At 39.3% G+C, this 23,731-nt stretch overlaps 1 protein-coding gene across 1 annotated transcript in view; it reads right to left on the reverse strand.

The window, feature by feature from the left end:
• Window positions 1-3,171: 3,171 nt before the first annotated feature.
• Window positions 3,172-23,731, reverse strand: part of SLC25A24 (solute carrier family 25 member 24) — a 50,840-nt gene continuing 30,280 nt past the window's right edge. The window contains exons 4-10 of the mRNA XM_082688271.1: window positions 22,911-23,022; window positions 20,800-20,958; window positions 18,213-18,365; window positions 14,197-14,304; window positions 12,632-12,799; window positions 7,340-7,490; window positions 3,172-5,175 (exon numbers count right to left, since the gene is read on the reverse strand). Of these exons, the coding sequence (XP_082544397.1) occupies window positions 4,991-5,175; window positions 7,340-7,490; window positions 12,632-12,799; window positions 14,197-14,304; window positions 18,213-18,365; window positions 20,800-20,958; window positions 22,911-23,022 (1,036 nt within the window). The 3' untranslated portion in view covers window positions 3,172-4,990. The remainder of the gene's footprint in view (window positions 5,176-7,339; window positions 7,491-12,631; window positions 12,800-14,196; window positions 14,305-18,212; window positions 18,366-20,799; window positions 20,959-22,910; window positions 23,023-23,731) is intronic.

A 23,731-nucleotide genomic window follows, 5' to 3' on the forward strand; every position in this document is an offset into this window, starting at 1 on the left:
TTACATTTGACTTCTTAGCCCTTCAGAATGGAAATGCTGGACACCAAGTACAGATGGCCCATGTGTTCCCATCTACACCAATGCCAAGCATGGCACAGATGCAGACCATGACCCAGAGGGACCAAGACCCCAGGTTATTTAAGATACTTGGTGACGTTGTGTTTGGAGCGGCAACTTGTAGTTACACAGAAGTACAGAACTCAGCTCAGCATTTAAGCTAATACAAAGAAAATTAGGAAATGTCATGTTTTCTGCACAACCCATTTGATGCACTAAGAGTCATGTGTGGACCTCTTGTGGGGTATGACTGATGCATACCTGTAGCCCACACTGGTTATAGGGCTGGAATTTAACCAATTTCATCATGAGCCCATGGTCCTTACTGTTTTGTAGAACTTGTATAAAGAGACAAATATGAACTTTTGGAAAACATAACTGATGAACGAATACTGAGGGTGTGTGGTAAGTTTAAGTTTGAAAGAGTACTTAAGAATATTTTAAAATTCCTGGCCAGATCAGTGCCTTTTTCAGGAGTAACAAAATACAGATCACTTCTTTGTTACTGTTATCTTGGCTTTGTGGAAGTGGATTCAAAGCAGGACAGTATCAAACAACAAAAAATAAAAGTACTATTCCCAATATTGTACAACTTGTAAAAATTATAAACAAATAAACCCTGGGCAGATACAGGATGGTCGGAGAAAGGATGTGAAGAGAACTTGCTAGTTTGCCGAGATTGAAGTTCTCTGTAATTCTCAGGAAAATAATCTAGAAAGATTTTAAGGTCTCTGATTTCTTTACTTTTTTAAGTTCTCAAAAAAAAAAAAAAAAATTAAAAATCTCCCCGGAGAGGGAGAGGCATACAGCAGCCAGGAGACATGGTACCTGGGGAAGGGACCAATGTGTTAGACTGCAGTGGAGACAGCTGTGGCGACGGATGTGAAGGTGACCAGAAACAGCGGCCCCTCTTCCAGCATTTCCAATGAGAAAGCCCCTCCCGCAAAGGAGAGACATGTAAGTCTTGTCCTGGAGTCCTGGAGAGTGAGAAACAGAGAAGGGCTCAGCTGATATGTCTCTCGTGGTAGCCCTGGGGCTGTTTAGCTCACATCCTCCCCCCATTGCTGGCCCAGCTTTGCTCCAGCCATACATGAGGCCTGCATCTGCATCTTCTTTACCAGGAATGCCCTCCCTAGACGTTGGTACTCCCTAGATGTACATTCCTGTATGTCTTCTGGGTCTTTTGTAGTCAGGCCTTCTCTATCTCAAATTACAGTCCCAACCCCAGCACTGCCTTCTGCACTTAACCCCCTTTGCAAATATCACATATTTTACTCATTGTGTGTCTTGTCTGTCTCTTGCCTCTAGGGTTCTCTGCAAAGAAAGGCACTATGTCTTTTGTTCAGTGCTGTCTTCAGCCCCTAAAAGTATCTGGCACCAAGTACATGTTTAATAAATGCTGAAATGAAAAATGAGCACATTTGTGTGTGTGGTTTTTTTTTTAAGATTTTATTTATTTATTTGACAGAGAGATCACAAGTAAGCAGAGAGGCAGGCAGAGAGAGGGGGAAGCAGGCTCACTGCTGAGCAGAGAGCCTGATGCGGGGCTTGATCCCAGGACGCTGAGATCATGACCTGAGCCGAAGGCAGAGGCTTAACCCACTGAGCCACCCAGGTGTCCCAGCACATATGTTTCTACAGAATAAATGCCCAAGTAGCCTGGGCTTGGGGTACTTCTGTTTTCACAGCAAACAATGTTGCAGTGGCTGTGGCCGAGCAGCTGAGTATACAGCCAGGGGGCCTGCTGCCAACCAGGGAACATGCATGTCTGGTAAAAAAAAAAATAAATAAAATTGAAAAACAAACAAACAGCAAACAGAAACAAAACCCACACACAAGAACAAAAAAATCATGTCTCATACCAGTTACAGGGATGTGAATGGGCATCTTCAATCACGCAGGGCCAGAGGGCCCCAGTGGGTCCAGGCTGGGGCAGCTTGGACTTCAGCTCAGCTCTGTCCTATACAGGAGGGAGAAAGCAGGTGGACCATGGCAGGGCACACGCTCTCCAAGAGCTGTCTAAATAAGCTCTGTCCACTCCATTCTCCTCCCAACAAGGGGATACAGCAAAGCACCCTCCTGTGGGGCACATCTCAACCACCACAACAACAAACTCCATAACAAAAGGGCTGGTAAAATTCCTATCTGGGAGAGGAAAACCACACCACACTTTTATATGTGTCCTGATGTACAGCTCAAAGAACAAAATAGCGTAATATATAATCCCTGTTTGCGTGAAGGTTATTCTCTTGGTGTGCAAACAAGACTGAGAAATAAATCCAGCAGCATTTTTCTAACAAAGGGTCCCATACAGCAGACAGAGAAGGGCTGATATATATGTTTATTCCTGGAGTCTGGCTGGCATTTGAGTTGGAATGCAGAAATTTTTTTGCAGTCTTAGTATTATTTTTATTTTTTTAAAATCAGATTTGTAATCTGCATTGTAAAGATTTTATTTATTTATTTGACAGACAGAGATCACAAACAGAAGGAAGGGCAGTGGGGGGTATGGGGAAGAAGGCTCCCTGCTGAGCAGAGAGCTTGACTCAGGGTCCATCCCAGGACCCTGGGATCATATCCTGAGCTGAAGGCAGAGGCATTAACCCACTGAGCCACCCAGGCGCCCCTGTAATCTGCATTGTAAAAAAAAATGTTCAATCACTTACCAGTAAACTGACTTAGCTCTGCTTCCCATGGCTTCCAGACAAACTGATTTGCCACCAAGTTGTGTCAAGAAATCCCACGATTTTGAATTCACCCTGACACTGAGGTGTAACCCTAACTAGTAAATGTGGAATTCGGATGTTAGGAAAAACATCATCTTATGCCAAAATATATGACAGAGACAACTGCTATGGATATTCAGGAAAAGCCAAAATATTTGGGAAGGTTATATGGAGTCAGATGTGAAAACAATTATTCAAACTGCTGCCAGGAATAGAAGCTGTAAGATACAGACCTTTTTTTTTTTTTTTTTTTTGGTGGCCCTTTTTTTCTTTTTAAATGAGGAAACGAGTCATTTTTAAAACAAATATATAGCTTTTTTTTTTTTTAATATAAATGGAAAGTACATATGCAGTAATACCGGAAATAAACATCTTCAACTCTGGGCTCTTTTTGAAAGACACAGATGATTTTTTCAAAAGATACAAGATGCATGGATAAATCACATTCATACCTTACAATGTTAAGTAGCAAAAAATTTAAGTTCATAATAAACAATGACTGCTTTTCAGTAGCTTGAAATTCTAGTCATTCATTTCATAATTCTCATGAGTAAAAAAAGGAAAAGCTAATCATGTACCTTAATATGTCATTTCTGGATTACTCAATAGTATAAACAACTCTGAAGAGAAAATAGGGTCCTGTGTTTATCACAGGTATAATAAAAATAAAAAGACATTTATCAAGTATAACTAATGTATTAAAAACTGTATTTTAGGATAATGTTTCATAAACACAACTCCAACATTTCTCTTTGGTTCAGGAAAAATAAGAGGTAGGTTCAAGTAAAGTAAGTGCCTATTACATCACTGGATTTTCACTAAAATGTTGGCAATTTATAACAGAAACCACTAGAAATCAAACGTGAGTTTAGGAACTAAACTGAAAAGCTACAGAACAACTTTGACTAATAAATATCTAAGTCTTAATCACACAAATCAAAACAAGATGGCTGACTACAAAAATGTTTTAGTAAAATAAAAAATGTTATCAATATTATGAATTTTCTATATTATAACATGTTCCTAAAACTGGGGGCAAGAGGGAATATGAATTATATGTTTATAACTTGGGCCTTTCATTTAAATGTAGGTACCTAATACATAACGTTGATATATACTACTACTAAAATGTACTAATCTCCTAGGTTTGTGCTGTCCAAACTGAGAACTGCAGGCTCAAACAAATTCAACAGGGTGGGGGAAATGAAAATATCATTCACCCATGATCAACCTACCCATGTAATTAAGAAATGTCAGATTACTAATAATGCACCCTAGAAGCTTTCCTGATTAAAACAGAATCTGACTCAAGTAGGAAACAAAGGACAAAGAGAGATGCTCTGAAGAAGCTGACATAAATAAGAGGGTTTTGTCTCCTGGTGCTTTTCAAAGTAATGACAGAATAAATAGAATCTTTCAAATAAGTTGCCTTGTGTTGATAATTTAACAGTAATACACTGACAATCAGTGTGCCATTCCAGGAACCAAATAACCGTGCAAGGAAAATGGAAAAGGGACCGCTGAAATAAATATTATTTCATCACTCCTCCTTATACAAAAATATAAATGGACTACAGTATTTGCATGTCCTGGAATTCTGCCACTTAAGTTCTTCCTCATTCAGCTTCAAGAAAGATAAGGATAGAAGCCCTATATTTATTTGGCTGCTGTAAGATATGTTATCATGCAATGATTTTCTACTAATGGTTCTACAAGGAAATTTTAAGCAGTCTATAAAGACATTCCAAATACATAAAACAACTCAAGTTTCAAGTTTTTCTGATCATTTTGTTTTGTACAAAAAGACACTTAAGTGTTAAGGAACTGGCATGTACTTGAACCAACCAAAATAAAGATTAGTGATTTATAATTATCACATAAAACATATTTAATTTGAGCAATACATTTTTCAGATTTAGGACTCAGGGCCTAGATGTATAGAAAGGTACTAATAAGAAAAGATAAAATACAATTTTTCTGGCCTTTTCAAAATTGTATGAGCTTATCAAAACTATGATTTTTGACATTTCTATATATATATATAAAATTGAGCCCAAATGTTTGAAATAATCATTGATATGCTCTTCCTTTTTTTGGTGAGAAATAAAGGCCTTCTTTTGCTATACACTTGTAATTCTCGGAGGAAAAGTCACTCCAGAGATTGTTGAAAATTTCAAAAATCATGCTAAAGCAAAAAATTCAACATGTCATTTCTGGGATACTCCTAAAGTTTGCTTCATATTTTCATAAACCACATAACTGATGCCCACAGCAGGGAGCACCTTCATGAAGTTTGGAGTGATGCCTCTGTAAAGTCCTGGGATTCCTTCTTTAGAAACTATCCGTCGAAAGAGGCCAACCATGTTCATCTGTTTGTTTCCTTCTATCATGGCTAGAAAAAAAAAAAGAAGAGAAAAGAAACCAGGGTAATTTAATATTCAAGCATGCTTTGTTATTACTGTCATACATAATTATGATTCCAAATGACATGCGAGAATATAATGAAAGGATAATATTTATTCCAAGGGGCTCAAGAAAGTACCCCTTTATGTAATTCTCCTTGCACGGCACTTGAGAGTAAGGTCCATAATTATAATAACAATGATAACAACGGTTACATGTTGACTGATTATCATGTGTTAGATACTGGGCTAGTTACCTTATCCACCAATTCTGCGAGGTAAGTATTATAGCCATTTTATAAATGAGGAATTGGAGGCTTAGAAAGATGGAAAAACTTGGCCTGGTCCACTTAGCTAGTAAGGGGAGAACTGAGAGCCGATAGTCTTTCTGACTCCAAAGTTCACGTACTTTCTCGAGCCCTGCATTGCCACTGCCACACCTCCTCATTAATCACACACTGAAAAGAGAGTAGTTCAATCCTGGGAATTAAGGGGAGCAAGGGGAACACTCTGGGGAACTTGGGAAAATGTAGGGTGCCAGGGCGGTGCAAAAGACCTCAAGAGGCAAGAAAGAGGGTAAGGAGAAGCCCATGTTTCTGGCACAACAAAGACGGGGGGGAACATGCAGGTGCTAGGGGACACTGCTGACCATCTGCGTGGTTATTACACGCAGGGGCAGGAGGCGGAGAAATAAAGTGGGGCCAGATTACTACAGGCTTTGAAAGTCCCACCAAGAACCTCAGAATTTATTTGGAAGACACTGGAGATCACAAAGGTTACTGCACAGGCATAGAAGGATCGGAACTTGACTTTAAAAACAACAGCCTTGTGGCCCACGAGAGGACTGAAGTGGAGTTGGCATACGGGAGCAGAGGGATTGCCAGGTGATGCTGCCAATCAGAAAGCCTGGGTTTGAAGTCTAGCTTCACTATTTACCAAACGTATAACCTCAAGGAAGTTACTTAATCTCTCTTTGCCCCAGTTACTCATCTACACAATGCAGAGGATATTAGTATCAATCCCAAAGATGGCTGTGATGGTTAAATGAGAGAATACATAGTATTTGGTTACTATGTTGCATTTTTCTCTCCAGCCACACGGTCTTTTGGTGCCTCAAACAGTCCCCATTTCCCCTGCCTTAGTGCCTTCACAAATACTTTTCCTTGGGCTAGAATGCTCTTTCTTTTCCACCCATCTTTGCCCAGCTAACTCCCACCTGTCTTTCCAGGAGGAGCTTAAATGATAACGTTCTCAGGCTCCCAAGTAAGGTTTGGGACCCTTGTTCTGTGCTTCCTCTACAAAGCGTGTTAATAAGGTTGTTTACTTGTTGATCCTATGTTTTCTCCACTCAGCAAAGGCAGGGACAACATCTGTCTTGTGGACTGTTCTAACCCTAAAGTCTGGCAGACTTTCCAACACCTGACCATGGGGCTCTAGAAGTAGTCATTAAATAATGAGTGATGACTTGGTTGGGGGTGGGAGTCGTTGGTACCTGGAAGAGAGACTGGATATAGAGCTGTAGATACCCAGGGGGCACTATTTAAAGAAATGGCAGTGGGTGAGTGAGACTGGCCAGCAAAAGAGCCAAAAAGAAAAGAAATGCACTGTGGACTCTGAGAAACAAACTGAGGGTTTTAGAAGGGAGGGGGGTGGGGGAATGGGTGAGCCCAGTGATGGGTATTAAGGAGGACATGTATTGCACGGAGCACTGGGTGTTATATACAAACAATGAATCATGGAACACTACATCAAAAACTAATCTTGTATGGTGACTAACAGAAAACAATTGAAAAGAAAAGAAAAGAAGAGAAAAGAAAAGAAAAGAAAAGAAAGTTACAGGCTACATATTTTAAATAGCAATAAAAGCCAGCAAGGCTTAGGAAAAGAGAATACTCAATGAGCTGGCAGAAGAGCCAGGAGGACACAGTGTAATCAAAGCCAAGGGAGGGGCTTCTGGGTGACTCAGCCATCTGACTCTTGATTTCAGCTCAGGTCATGATCTCAGGGTCATAAGTTCTAGCCCCACATCAGGCTCCCTGCTCGGTACAGAGTCCACTTGGGTTTCTCTTTCCCTCTGCCTCTCCTCCCACTGCCATATGTTCTCTCTCTCAAGTAAATAAATCAATCTTTAAAAAAAAAAAAAGCAAAACCCACCTTGAGCCTGCATGCGTGTTCTCACCAAAGCCAAGGGGTAGCTGGCCAGCTGGCCACAGGTGCTGGATAAAGCACCACACCCCAGCAGCACTACAACTCCGGGGTTTACAGAGTCTTTGGCATAATTATCCAGCCAATGGGACTTCAAGAGCTGCCAGAGATATAGGAAAGAAGAAAAATAGTGAACAACCAACTCAACAACAGCTCTCACTCAGCATGAACACTTTCTTAGCCACTCTTGTCCTTAGGAGAGACGGACCACATTTCTGCAAGATCAAGGGGTACACTCCCAGGAGCAGCAGTCCCTGGAGGAGGCACCAGCTCTGCAGGGAGCAGAGAGGTGGGGGCGGGCGGAGCTAGTGGGGATCCAGAACACCTGAGTTTTGCACTGGTTGCTCCTTGTCTTCCAAACTAATGTTAAGATCAACAGCACTCCAAACACAGTATCTCAAGAACATTTCTTACACTGAGTATTAATAAAAACAATATAATTCTACTAATTGCATCAATTTTATACTTTACACATATATTTCATTTTGTTGTTTCCCTGAGGTGGAACTATTCTTCCAATTTTAGAAACAAGGGAAAGGAGTCTCAGTGGCATTTTTTTTTTTTTTTTAGATTTTACATATTTATTTGACAGAGAGAAATAGTGAGAGAGGGAACACAACAAGCAGGGGGAGTGGGAGAGGGAGAAGCAGGCCTCCCCCTGAGCAGGGAGCCCGATGTGGGGCTTGAGCCCAGGACCCTGGGATCATGACCTTAACTGAAGGCAGATGCTTAACCAACTGAGCCACCCAGGCACCCCTCAGTGGAATATTTTTTAACAAGGGTGCAGAATCAACGGTATTAGTCTCCAGGCTGTGCCTTTGCCCCGATTAGCCTACATCCTTGTATTTCCATCGGAAGGCGATGATTGAAAGTAACTGTATAAAATATACTAATCCACTTTTTAATTATATGATATTTTAAGTATAAGAATCTATGCTAACATGCGGGGGAAGTAATTGTTATGCTAGTGCAAGCAAAGTAATATACTACCTAAAGCAATCTACAGATTCAATGCAATCTCTACTCAAATCCTCATGGCAATTTTGTTTTTAAAGATTTTATTTATTTGCTTGACAGAGAGAGGGAACACAAGCAGGGGGTTGTGGGAGAGGAAGTAGGCCTGCCACTGAGCAGGGACCCCTTTGTGGGACTCAATCTCAGGACTCTGGGATCATGACCTGCGCCCAGGCAGATGCTTCACTGACTGAGCCACCCAGGCACCACAACCCCATGATAATTTTTGAAGAAAAAGAGAAAACCACCCTAAAATTCATATGGAATCTCAAGGGACCCCACTGAGCCAAAATAATCTCAGAAAAGAAGATTAACTCGGAGGCCTCATATTCCCTGATTTCAACAGATACTACAAAGCAGGGCGCCTGGGTGGCTCAGCTGAAAGCCTCTGCCCTAGGCTCAGGTCATGATCTCAGGGTTCTGGGATCGAGCCCTGCATTGGGCTCTCTGCTCAGCAGGGAGCCTGCTTCTCCCTTTCCTTCTGTCTGCTGCTCTGCCTACTTGTGCTCTGTCAAATAAATAAAAAAAATCTTAAAAAAAAAATAGATACCACAAAGCAACAGTAATCAGACAGTGTAGTACTGCCATAAAGACAGATACACAGATCAATGGAACAAAACAGTCCATAAATAAAGTCTTGAATATATGGCCAAATGATCAACAAGACTATGCACTGGAAAAAGAAGTCTCTGCAGCAAATGTTGTGGGGAAAATTGAATATCTACATGCAAAAGGATAAAGTTGGGCCTTTACCTTACACTATGTACAAAAATTAACTCAAAATGGATTAAAGACCTAAACAGAAGACTTAATACTTTAAAACTCCTAGGAGAAAACATAGGACAAAATCTTCCAGGCAATGAACTAGGCAATGATTTCTTGGACATTAAAAGCATAGGCAATAAAATAAAAAACAGATAAAAGAACTTCACCAACTTAAAACAATCAGCAGGGTGATAAGGCAGTTTATGGAATGGGAGAATGTATTTGTAAACCACATATCTGATAAGGGGTTAATACCCAAAATACATAAAGAACTCCGAAAACAACAATTTAAAAAATTAAAAATGGGCAAAGGCAACAGATATATGAAAAGAGACTCAACATCACTAATCATCAGGGAAATGCAAATTACAATTATAATGAAATATCACCTTACACCTGTTAGAACGACTAGGATAAAAAAGACAAGAAATAGGGGCTCGTGGGTGGCTCAGTCAGGTAAGCATCTGACACCTGATTTGGCTCAGGTCATGATCTCAGGGTTATGAAATTGAGTCCTGCATCGGGCTCCATGCTTGATGTGGAACCTGCTTAAGATTCTCTTTCTTTTCCTCTGCCCCTCTGCCTACCCCGACAGCTCATACATGAAGAGAAGAGAAGAGAAGGGAAGAGAAGAAAGAAACAAACGAAAGAGCAAGTATTGGTGAGGAATTGGCACAAGAGAAACCTTCATGCGCTGTTGGTGAGAATGTAAACTGGTGCAGCCACTATGGAAAACAGTGCAGAGGTTTCTCAAAAAATTAAAAATAGGACTACCATACAATCCAGCAATTCCACTACTGGGTATTTACCCAAAGAAAATGAAAACACTAATTCATAGCCCTATATTTACTGCAGCATTATTGACAATAACTAAGATATGGAAGCAACCTAAATGTCCATGGATAGATGAATGGATAAAGAAGATATGGGGTGTGTGTGTACATGCATATGCACGCACGCATGCACACACACACACACACACACACACACACACACACAGGAATTTTACTCAGCTGTAAAACTAAGGTATTACCATTTGCAACAATATGAATGGACCTAGAGAGTATGATGAGGGTATTAAGTGAAATAAGTCTGACAAAGAAAGACACATACCATATGATTTCATTTATATGTGGAATCTAAAAAACAAAACAAATGAACAAACAACCCCCCCCCCCAAAAAAAAGCAGAAGCAAACTCTTAAATACAGAAAACAAATTGATAGTTGTCAGAGGGGAGGAGAAAGGAAGGGAAGGGATGGGTAAAATGAGTGAAGGGGAAGGGGAGGTACAGGCTTCCAGTTACAGAATGAGTAAGTCATGGGGATGAAAGGTACTGCACAAGGGATACAGTCGATGGCACTATACACGTGTCGTATGGTGACAGATGGAAGCTACATCTGCGGTGAGCACAGCGTAACATATCAAGTTGCTGAATCACTATGTTGTACACCTAAAACCAATATAACACTGTGCCTCAACTATACTTCAACCAAAAATTGGCAAAAAATGTTGCCATTTCTCCAAAAAGGTATATAAATGGACAACAAGCATATGAAAAGATGTTCAACCCCACATATTATAAAAGAAATACAAATCAAAAGCATAATGAGATACTGCCTTCCATCTATCAGGATGGTCACTATTAAAAAAAAAATAGTTTCTTCTATCAAGCGTTAACAAGGATGTAGAGAAATTAGAATTCTTGTGTACTGTTGGTAGGATGAAATAGGGTACAACTACCATGGAAATCAGATTGAAATCAGTTTGACAGTTCCTCAAAAAGCTTAAAATAAATTTACCATAGGACCCAGCAATTCTATGCCTCAGGATATACGCAAAGGAATTGAAAGCAGAGACTTCACCAGATACTCATATACTCATTGCCAATATTCACTGCAGCATTATTCACCAAAGCCAAAAAACAAAAAAACCCCCCAAAACCCAAGTATCTACCAACAAATGAACAGATAAGCAAAATGTGGTATATACACCAAATGAAATATTATTCGGCCAATAGGAATGAGGTTCTGACACATGCTACAATATGGACAAACCCTGAAAACATTATGCTAAGTAAAAGAAGCCAGACAAAAAAGGACAATTACTATAAGATTCTACTTGTATGAAATAACTAGAATGGATGATTCATAGAGACAAAAAGTAAATTAGTGGCTACCAGGGGCTGGTGGGGGAAGGGAGAGTAGAGAATTATTTCAATACAGTTAATGGAGTTTATGTTTGGAATCACGAAAAAGTATTAGAAATGGGGGCATCTTGGTGGCTCAGTTAACGGTTAAGCCTCAGTCACATCAGGCTCCCTGCTTGAGGAGGAGTCTGCTGCTCCCCCTGCTTGCACTAACTCAACTCTTGCTCTCAAATAAATAAATAAAATACTTTAAAAAAAGTATTGGAAATAGATTACGATCTATTTGGATGTGACAGGACACTGTGAATGTAATTAACATCCTTGAATTGTACCCTTAAAAATGGTTAAAATGGCAAATATTATGCTACATACATTTTACCACAATTTTTAAATTAAATTTTAAATTCCAAAGGCCACTTAATTGTACACTTTAAATGAGTGAAATGTATAGTGTGTAAGTTATATTCTAATAAAGCTATTTGCATTCCATGTTCCATCCCTTCCCTCCACTATAGAATTATTTCCACCACAGCACAGTTAGTTCCCTTACACTGTGACTTAGCAGCTGGTTTGTCGTCCTCCCCAACCAAAACTTCAGTTTTTATTATTTTATTTTATTTTTTTTAAAGATTTTATTTATTTATTTGACAGAGAGAGATCACAAGTAGGCAGAGAGGCAGGCAGAGAGAGAGGAGGAAGCGGGCTCCCCGCAGGGCAGAGACCCTGACATGGGGCTCGATCCTGGGATCCTGGGATCATGACCTGAGCCAAAAACTTCAGTTTTTTAAAGGCAAAAACTGAGACTGTTTGTCAGATTCATAAATTATTAAATGGTTTAAATGGCAGAGTTGATCCAAGATGTGCAGTCTAAGTTGTCTTTTCAGTGCCAGGGATGAATCTGTGCCATCCACATCAGTCTCTTGGCTTTATGATGGCAGATTTTAACAAATCAAAGAAAATGTGCCCTCTCCCCTCAAAAAAAAAAAAATATCCCTAGTACCATCTTCTAAGCTGAACAAATATATATTACATTATAATTATATAACAATTAACATTTACATTATATAACATGAATTTAGGCTCTTCCTTAATAAACATAATTAACAGGGAAATCTGATACAGAGGTGACCACAGGCATATGAGTTTCATATTCAAGGTACTTAAAAAAAAATTGATCAAATAACACACCCCTGAATCTACTTTGAGCGACAAATTATTTCCTGGTATATATGGGCTTCTTTATATAAAGTCGAATTCTAACAATAAGAACTATTTAATTACATTTTCAGATTCAGAAGATTGCTACAGACTTACCTCATACACAGCAAGATCTATACCTGCATAAGGTATGATGCCTAATAAGTTGGGAACATAACCTTTGTAAAAAGCTCCCATGCCTTCATGTTTCAAAATCTTCTTGGCACAATCGAATATTCCAGAATATTGTCCTGTTTTGCCTACAGCCAGCCTGGTTTTCATAACCTAGTTATAAAAGAATGTAACAAATACTATCATTTATATTAATTCAATCATCATGGAAGTCAAAGGAAGTGATTTTACAGAGAATAAATACCTAGCACATACTGTCTCTCAAATGACTGCCCAATTTGTTGAAGTGTTATCCCTCACATAGAATGTCTACTGAATTCGGGGCTAACACCAGAGCCAAGAAGATCTGTTTATTGTAAAGAGGATCTGAATGAGGGCACAGAAAATGGCAAATAATTTAAAGATGTCTTAAAATTGACTGCTGATCAATTAGATATGGAGGGTGAAGGAAATGGCAGCTTATAGGATGACCCCAATGTTTCTAGCTTGGAACACAGGAGCCGGGCAGCAGGGAGGCAGGACGGTGATGCTATTAACTGAGATGGGGGATGTAAGAGGATGTATTCAGTTAGGATATTTTTTGAGGAGTGTGGCTCATCATAGAAATAACCATATTAAGATGCTTGTAAGGAAAGCCATGTTAATAGGCATATCACAAAGGTAAGGATTAAGAGTATGTTTTGCTTAGATTTTATTATTTGTTGAAAAACCCTTTTTCATATCAATAAAGATAGCCATGTCTACAATACTGTTTTTCTCTAAAGCAAGAGTTGGCAAACTTTTCCTACCAAGGTGACATAGTAAATATTTTATTTAGTCTTTGCAGGTCTAAAACTTCAGGTCTGTTGCATATTTTTAAAATCTTTTTAACCAACTTTTTAAAATGTATAAAGCCATTCTTAGCTCCAGGGCTGTACAAAGTACTCTCCACGTACATGGTTTGCCAATCCCATGCTCTAATGGGAGGATGTCTAGTGAGGATTACCATCACCTAATCAAATCTACTCTTAAATTTATAGCACAGAAACTCTTTGGACAGGAATGGGTGTTATAATTCTTATCAACATTGTAGCAGCTGGTGTTCCCTCCCATGCTCTCAAAGAGTGGTCTGTGACTAACAGGAATAGCAGAAATGACAAGATTGCAGCTTCCATCTTGGGTGCTGGCTAACAATTCTCTCTCCCTCTCATATCACCAGCTTGGGAAAAGCAGCTATTGTGTTGTACGGGTACTGAAACAGCCAGAGGAGACGGCTCCTGAGATAAGAACCTGACATCTCCAGCTCTAATAGCCAGGGAGGCCCAGCAACAAACATGAGAGCAAGCTTGGAAGCAGACCCGTCCCCAGTTGAACTTTGCCTTGATTGCAGCTCTGACCTACACCTTGACTCTAGGCCTAGAAGACCCCTGATCCAGGGGTACCCCATGACCCATAGAAACTGTGAGATAATAAAGGCCTGTTAAACTGTTAATCTGGGGATGACCTGTTACCCAGTGATAGATCATGAACTGAACACCACCAACACAGTCAGGCTGCACAATGCTACTTACCTCCATGGGGTAAATAATAGTCTGTGCGGTTGCTCCGGCCAGAGAACCAGAGATAAATCTCTCAAAGGTTCCTATTTTTTGTCCTTCCTCAGTAAGCAATTTCTTGTACTGTATAAATACATTTAAAAGTGTCCATTAAAACCTGCTATAGACTGAGTCATGTCTCTCCCTCCCAGCAAATTCTTAAGTTGAAGCTATAACCCCCCACTGTGATAATATTTGGAGAAGAGGGCTTCTAGGAGATAACCAGGGATAGAGGAGGTTATGAGGGTGGGCCTGTGAAAGGATTAGTGTCCTTAAAAGAGACACCAGAAAGCTTTCTCTTCCCCACTCCCTTCCCTTGTTTTTCTTTCTATACATATGTGTACTAAAGAAAGGCATATGAGGCATGAGGGTAGCCATGTGCAAGTGCGGCAGAGAGCCCTCAACCAGAAACCAAGCTGGTCACCCATTGGTCTTGGATCCCCCAGCTCCAGAACTGTGAGAAATGAATTTCTCTTGTTTAAACCACCAGTACAGTATTTTGTTATGGCAGCCCAAGCTACATAAATACCAAAACACAAGTCAATGCCTAGTAATCAGTTGACAATACAACAACGTTTTTCCAAATGTATACACTGCATTAACAATACCTAGCAGAAAAGAAAGCTCAGATGCTAAGACATTCAGTTTACTGGACAGTGGTTTTTCAACTTAGATTTCCACAGAACAGATGTTCCACAGATGGGACCCAGTCACTCCTTTGCTAAAACATAATAATAGCATTCTTTGCCAGAAAATAGAGGGTTGATAAAGTATTCACAATTTTTGGATGTTTTCCTCATAATTTTTCTTTTTTTTAAGATTTTATTTATTTATTTTTATTTGACAGAGATCAAGAGAGAAAGAGAGAGAGCAGAAGCAAGCGGAGCAGCAGACAGAGAGAGAAGCAAGCTCCCCGCTGAGCAAGAAGCCTGACATGGGACTTGATCCCAAGACCCTGAGATCATGACCTGAGCCAAAGGCAGATGCTTAACTGACTCAATCACTCAGGTGGCCCTAGTTTTTCTTTTTTTAAGATGAGTTTATTCTCACCAGTATAAATAAAATAAGTGACAAACATTAACAGAACAACTGAGAAAGACATTTCTGTAGGTAACATTTAAAATAACACATAATTACACATCCACATCAACCCCAGAGCCCACGTGGACCAGCGGTACTAAAGCAACCAACATAGCCAATCGGGCTGAGGGGAAAATGGCACCCCAATGCTGGCAACATATCAACAGACAAGGATGTTAGTAGCATGGGCTGTGGAGTCAGGGAGACCTGGGCTGGAACCCCGGAAACACGTGGCCCTGAGCAAGTTCACATATGTGTTTCCTCATCTGTGGTAACATCTATTCTTGCAAGATTGCTGAAAGGATTAAATAAGATAATGCATATAATACAGCATAGTGCTGAGTACATGATGAATATTCAGTAAACGCTATTAATATTACCATTCTCTCCTACAACTTGGAAAGAAAGGCTCTGCCCAAACACAGAGTGGTCATAAACCAGGCAAACCAGACTGCTTGTTTTAGAAGGTGAGGTGAGTCTACAGAGGTAATTAGCCACTGGCCCAGGAGAAAGAAGTGGATAAATCAACAGAGAGAAGCAGGAGGTTAACAGCGCTCCCCAAACCACCCTGAAATCCCTGTGTCTCTTCTTTTCTTTTCCATTTGTTACAACACCTATTTCAATATTTCCATTCTCTTCCAGCTTCCAACACCATTTCCTCCTCATTCTCAGGAACTGTCCTTTCTTGGCAACTCAAGGAAGAACAGAAGCCACTGAGTAAGGATGTTCCTGCCCACCCTCCACAGAACTATCCATAGCCACATGCGTCTCTCTCTTCCCAAGTGACAGAAGAAGAGTCCCCCATGCCACCAATGCCAATCCTTCCCAAGGCCTCTGGATGGTACCATGTTTCCCCAGCACACATACCTCCTGTGAACACCTACTGCATTCACCAGCCTCTCCCTTCTATGCTTTCCACTTCCTTGTGTTGACATGCTTCCTTCAGTAACGAGCACATTAAAATAAAACCTATCAAAACTCCCCTCTGCCCACCATCATTCCTATCTATCACTCCATCATTTTTTCTCCTTCCTTTTACTCAAGTCAAATTCCCCCCAAATGTGTCTACACTGTATAATTTTTGTCAGCCCCTGGTTTATTTTCACCCATGTCAGAATGGTTTCTCATCTCTTCACTTCCCTGGAGCCTTTTTTCCAAGTTCTCCTATCTCTGGATTGATGAATCCTAAAAGATACTCTTCTTATTGTATGTACTGCCCTGTAGCATGTGGAAACTTCACAAAACCTTCACAAAATCCTTTTTCACCCTCTCACTTCTAGGCCATCAGTCTCTGCATTTCTTCCATCCCTCTGGCTATTCCTTCTTGGTTTCCTCTACAAGGGGCTCCTTTTTCTTCCCCTGGAAATATTCCAGAGTTCTCCCATTCTGTAAGTCTTCCTCAGTGATCCATTCCAATGGCTTCAACTCAAAAACCAACTCTCTATCAGAGAGCAAAAGTCCTACTGGACGGCTACCTGTTCATGTTGCAGAGAGGTCTCAAACTCAGCATGTCATGGTACCCCAAATCTATTCCTCTTATTATATTCTCCATGTACATCATTGCCCAAATTAGGACCCAGAGCATCATCCTTGATTCCTCCTTCTTTCTCACTTCCATATCCACTCAGTCAGTGAGTCCTGTTGATTCTATTTCCAAAATATTTCTCAGTTCATTTCCTTCATCTCCAGTTTCTCTAGCCACCACCTTATCTTGGTGCTCATCATTTCTGACCTGGACGACTGAAATATTTCCTTAGTCTTCCTACCTCCAGTCTGGCCTTGCACTCCTCTAGTACATTCTCCATTTTTTCCAGGTTGATCTTTCTTAAATGTAAATATTCTCATTTCACTTTTCTACAGAAGATGCTTCAAGAGCCCCCTCACTCTCTTCAGGATAAAATCAAGATTCCCATTACAATTGGCTTCTGCCTACCTGTCCAGCCTGCTTTCATCATTGTCTTCCCAGGAATACACTGCACTACACCAGAGCCAAATGAACCACCTTCAATTTCCTTAGTGAACAGTGCTCCCCTGTGCCTGCATTTCTGTCCACACTCAGCTGCTTCTGCTTGAACTACACACCTTTCCCTTCACCTTAGTGGACCTGAGATTCAGGCTGGCTTGGGCTCAAACTCTAGCTTGGGCGCCTCAGTGTTTTCACTCATTCAGTAAGGACTCGCTAGTACTGGGACAAGTGCTGGGAATACAAACCTGAAAACAAATACTGCCCAAGGAAGGGTCACAGTATTGTTAAGGAGAGAGAGAAGTACTGAGTACATTAGAATTTAGTGTGAAAGTGCTACAACAGAGGGAGACAAAAGGAACTGTGCCAATGCAGATGGTTTCCTGGAGGAAATTTCTTGAGTCAAGTCTTGCAGGATGTTCACCACTATCTGACATTCATTCAACAAACACATACTGAACACTTACCACATGCCAGGCTCTAAGTGCTGGAGGCCATGAAGAAGAAGCCAAGCCCCTGCCTTCAAGGAATTTTCACTTTAATTTCAATTAAACTTTCTAGCAATGTTAATTTGCACAAAGGACTTCAACTTAAAAGTTTCCTGTCCAGATGTTAGACTGGGACGCTTTCATAAAACTTAGGTTAGCATGCAGCTTCTACTTTGAATTCAAAATGAATAAGCAAAAATGCTGTATTTCCTAAAAGAGCCACTATGAAATGAATACATAAGTCTTTTTAAAAAATAGGAAATGAAGAATTCTAAAGTTTGGTCATAAAGAATCTGAGTTCATATAGTTGTAATGTCCTGGAAGAGAAATTCCTCTTGTAGTATTTGCAGAAAATTATTATATAGTAAAACAAGAATCCAAAAAGCACTATATGTTCATTGCTACTGAATCAGTTTATTAACTCCTCTTTGTTAATAAATTCCACAGGTGACAACAATTACCTGCTCATATGCCCAGAACTTAATAGCTGTCTCAGGAGCAATTTTAATGACATTTGTACCATTTCCTCTCCAAAGGGAGCGGATACCTCCTTCTTTCACCATCTGTCGAAAGCCATCATATATGTTCATTTTGCCTGATTTTGAACCGTGGACCTAAAAATAAAAGTAAAAGCATATAAAACAGTGGTGGTATGTTACTATTACCACTTCTTAAGTAACCATGCAAACCATCCTCTTTATTTCAATAATATTACTGCAAGAAGATGCATTTAAAAATAAAATATAGAAAGTTCAGGTAATGTATAATGATGGGAAGAATTACTACCACCATTTTAGAGGCCTGACTCAATCTAAAACTAAGAAAAATCAGTATCCTCAGCGTGGGAAAGCAGGGAGGACATGATCTAAATTAAAATTATTATGAACAACATTCATATAAGACAACATGAACTGAATTATGAATTAGGCTATGGAACACTCCTTGGAATGCAAACAAGTTCATTTTAAGACAACTTTCAAAAATATACTGCAGGTAATACACTATTTCTTCCCCAGAGAAGTAATACCAATATGAAATATAAATGTGTCAGAAAACAATTTTGTATTATGTGTGTCAGAGCCACAGACACTGGAATTTACATAGCCTGGCACCAAAAATAAAGATTATACCTTCTATGGCCCTCTCTAGGCAATAACTTCATGGCAACATGAACGCCTCACCCCATGAATACTTGGTTCAGACTACAGATGTGATCGCTGTTTATATACACTAGACCTTCTAATTCCTTCCATGGAAAAACAGCTAAATCCAAAAAGCCAAAAACAAGTAAAGAAATCAGCTCTCTGCTGGCACACACAAAATGAGTGGCTACTGTTAAAAAATGGAAAAACAAGATGTGCTGAAGACTAAAGATCAGCCACGAGGGCAGTGTGTGGTTGGTCCACAATAAAGATTCTGGACATCAGGGCGCCTGGGTGGCTCAGTGGGTTAAGCCTCTGCCTTCGGCTCAGGTCATGATCTCAGGGTCCTGGGATCCAGTCCCGCATCGGGCTCTCTGCTCAGCGGGGAGCCTGCTTCCCTCTCTCTCTCTCTGCCTGCCTCTCCCACTACTTGTGATTTCTCTCTGTCAAATAATAAAATCTTTAAAAAAAAAAAAGATTCTGGACATCAAAGACTCGGATGAACTTTCTCGGTCAGTTTGCAACACTGTGTGCATCGTCACACCTCAAAGCCAGGAAAGTAACACATTGTGACTCTACAGGGAGAAGACAACAAAAGCTCTGCATTTGGCACTTCCTCGGACTTGTCCTGCTATGCTGCTTTCTTTGGCTGGTTTTAATCTGTATCTTTGCCCTGTAATAAACCACAACCAGGAGTATTAAAGCTTCTAGTGTGTTCTGTGAGCCCTATTGACTTACTGAACCTGAAGGTCATTTTGGAAAACTCCACCCACTGACCCCAAATAACTTGCAAGAAATAAAGTCCAGTTTTATCTTAAAGAAACTTCACAATAAAATATGACAAAGGGAAAGAGGAAGGCTTATTCAAGCTCTTTCAAAGTCAATTTTCTATCATTCCCAAAGAAAAATACAAGCACCAATTCCTTCTTCTTTCTCTTTAAAGCACTATTTTTACCCCTAATTGTATTTTGAGATTTAGGTACATTCTGAATGGATGATAGCTTAAAATACTGTCAGATTTATTTATACATAAATCTAAGGACAGACATAAAAAGCGTTGACCATAGGTACGACAACACAACTTCTAAAACTCTTTTTTAAGCAACTACTATATTGCAGTAGGGAGTTCCAGTATATCTGGCATTCTCACATACTTTACATCACTTAATTCTTACAACCAGCCTTGTTAGATATTCTTCACCCCTGAGACCTCAGGGGTTTCGTGCAGTGTGAGAACCACATACTCTGGAGTCAGACATACTCTATTCCTCATCTAATTTGTTGAAAAGGAAAAGTTATTTACTTCTCTGAGCCTCAGGTTCTCCACAGATAGTGTGAGGATAAAATACCCACCTCACGGGCTTGCTCTGAGGATTAAATGGGTTACTATGATGAGCACCAAGGAAGTGTCAATTCCTTTCCTTTCTGTCTTTCTTTCCACTCTGACCAGTCAGGACCACATTGCTAATAAATAGTAAAGTCGATCTCTAAATCCAGGTCTTTTCTGCTAACCTCATCTTGAGAATAATCATACAAATGATATCCCTGCTCCAAGATTCTCAACTTTGGAAATATCTCACTTTTGAGAAAGTGCATAAAACAGAAGGAAAATATTATTATTTCCTACAATAATGGCTGGGAACTTTTCCCCTCATTAACCATTTGACAAGTGACAGAATGCCAGAGATTAAAAGTCCCTCACACACCTGGACCCACAATTTAAAGTTTGGTGAAATACTCATAGGGACTGAATTCTGGGTTAATAACAACAGAGACTTCATACCTATTTTTTAAAGGTATGAGAAAAGATTATGGAGAAATTTTTAAACTTCCTTCTCCAAGCAGCCCACTTCTCACCGTTTTAGAGTATGTAGGAGACACCGAGACCCAAGATCATAAGGTTCACCTGCATCATGACTTTCAGACGGTCCAAAGGGGCAGTGCTCGTTCGAGAAACGGCACCTGCGATACCCCCTGCCAACAGCTGCCTCCACCACTGTCCAGACTTCTTCTCATCTTCCGTGAATTCGTCCGGAATAGTTAAACTATCTCCTATGTCAATACCCTGTTAAGATGGAAAAAAGATCCCCACGGTCCCTCCATTAAAAAAGCGATCACTCCAGGTTTCTTGTAGAGAAGAATCATGTGTTATTTTACAGAGATAATCACCTTCATTCCTTAGAAAGTATGAAGCATACTGACCTGAGCATACAGATGACTTTAAATAGCCTGGTCACACAAAATGAAGCACAGTATCAATTCACAAGAAATCAAAGTTAATGGTAATTAAACATTTACCAAACCAACAATGATAACTTTCTTTCCTAATAGATTCAGAGTAACTTTTCTCCTCTTGGTCTAAGTCAGAAAGAAAGGTCAGCCTTTTAAAAGATGGGAATCCTTCTTAGCTACACAAAGAAATTAGTTTGTTAATTCTTAAGAGATATTCCCTTTATCTCAAAATTCTATACATGTTATTCTTTATACCATGATACATGCTTTAAACCTGTAAATGAAAATTAAATTAAAGCTATATATGTGAACACTCCAAAACTCATCTCCTATAAATATTTTTATAGACTTGTCATTCAAAACATGCAACAGCTTCTTTATAAAATTTAGCTAACAGGGAGATACTATTTAAAAATAATCCTTCCTCCAATCTACTCTATAAACCTTACATAGATTATAAATATAGCTTGAGATAAATGGAGTTCTAAAGGATATTATCTAAATGATTCTGCTGTAAAGATTTTATAGGTAGGAGTGTAGGGGTAAGAGGCTATACTATAGTAGTAACCCCCTCTTTCTTCATTTTACTATCAATAAAATGATTACAAAATTGTTAACAACTATCTCAAAGGTACAGTAAGGGTCTGATTACATAAATATAAATTCACATAAGTAGAAAATGTATCTAGGCAACTGAATTACTAATATAGTATATTATTCTATACTCACAGAAGAGGCATTAATCACCATAATTTTACAATGCTCTACTTAAGTGTAGGCATTGTTACTAGCAGAGATGTAAATGCTAGGATTCATTTATTACACATAAAACTTATTGAAATCCAAGAATAAACTAGCAGAGAAGCCCACTGGAAAAATTAAAATTCCCCCCAAGAGTTCCCATTGGTTTCAGTAGCAGATTGTGCAATAAACTGCCCTTCACTTACATCAATATATGTTAGCAGAATATTAATGAAATTTCATTAAAATTTGAAAGTTTTGAGAAATACAGACAGACAGGTGTGAACTGCTAAACAAAAGAGTCAAAAGTGTTTTAACCATCAATGATTATTATTATTAAGTACCTTATCCCAGAGATAAATCTAGACAGTTGACAAAACCAGCAAAAGTTTCAGAACTGGGGCGCCTGGGTGGCTCAGGGGGTTAAAGCCTCTGCCTTCAGCTCAGGTTATGATCCCAGGGTCCTGGGATTGAGCCCCACGTTGGGCTCTCTGCTCAGCGGGAAGCATGCTTCCCTTCCTCTCTCTCTGCCTGCCTCTCTGCCTACTTGTGACCTCTGTCTGTCAAATAAATAAATAAAATCTTAAAAAAGAAAAAAAAGATTAAAAAAAAGTTTCAGAACTCATGCCTGGACATTAGTCATGGCCGAGGAAGTAAAATCTCGGCAATCATGAGATGCTGAGGTTATTTAAGCAATGTATTATCTATGAAAAGTAAAAACCTAGGACTTTCACACTTCTCTTGGCAAAATACTTACATGCAATAAAAGCTGGGCTGCTCATCCTTTTGGAGATTTTTGGAAGGCAGTATCTCCTCCCAGTATTGAGAATGGGAGAAATGGGTATGACATTTGCAAAGTTTATACAGCCTTAGGGTTTGTTTTTCTTATGACATTCTGAATATACACCTAGTAGAATAAGCAGAACTCTACAATTTAAGGAGCTACTGGCTGGCCTGTACGCATTACAGACTGTTCTCATGTAATAACTATGGGCTTACAAAGTTTACATTTACATTATAACGTAATACATATGGCATACTTACAGTAGAATGTTTCCAGAAACGGATAATTTCCTCAATGTCTGTAACAGGATTAAATAAGAAATAGTCCCTCCATTCATTCCAGTCTATTGTCATTGTTCCATCAGCATCAATACTGAAAATAAAAAGAAGCTAATTAAAAAACAAAAAACTTACAAGTAAAACCTTATTGGCCATTTTGCAGAATGATAGTTTCTTCTCCAACACAATATTCTTATGAAAAGATCCCAATTCACAATAATACGTTGTTGGAAATGGCAGCAAGCTTTTGACATTCTGTTAGATAATTTTCATCATTTAGGTGAAGAAGGACCTCAAAGTCACAAAGAAATCTCACTAAAGACTACTTTTGGCACTGTGTCAGACTCTAACCAATGAGCTACCAAATACTAAAGCTGGGAAATTAAATATTAGGAAGTAGTAATGAATGGATTTATGACCCATTTTTTCTTGCATTGTCTTAGGAAGATACTTCTTAATGTTCCAACATTTGGATGTGATTTTGGAATATACTCAAAATATTCTATCAATTTCCTTCTCCAACCTCCTCAAAGCTAAGAAAATTATAGTAATTGTTAAAAAAAAGTCTAACTTGGTGATTGGGCCTTTTGAATCTTAAGAAATCCTAGTACCTCATCTTCAACATTTAACATTAATATCCTCTAGTCTTAGATATTTTGATTGTTTTGTTCACTATCTAAACCAGAATCTAACATGGTTGGTGCAAAGAAGATTTTCATTTATTTGTTGAATTAACGACTGTCTCTAAAAAAAAAGTTTGGGTGTCTCCCCTAGACCTTATATTTATCAATAATTCATATAAA

The sequence above is a fragment of the Mustela nivalis genome (assembly GCF_964662115.1).
Source record: "Mustela nivalis genome assembly, chromosome: 10".
NCBI classification, from domain to species: domain Eukaryota; kingdom Metazoa; phylum Chordata; class Mammalia; order Carnivora; family Mustelidae; genus Mustela; species Mustela nivalis.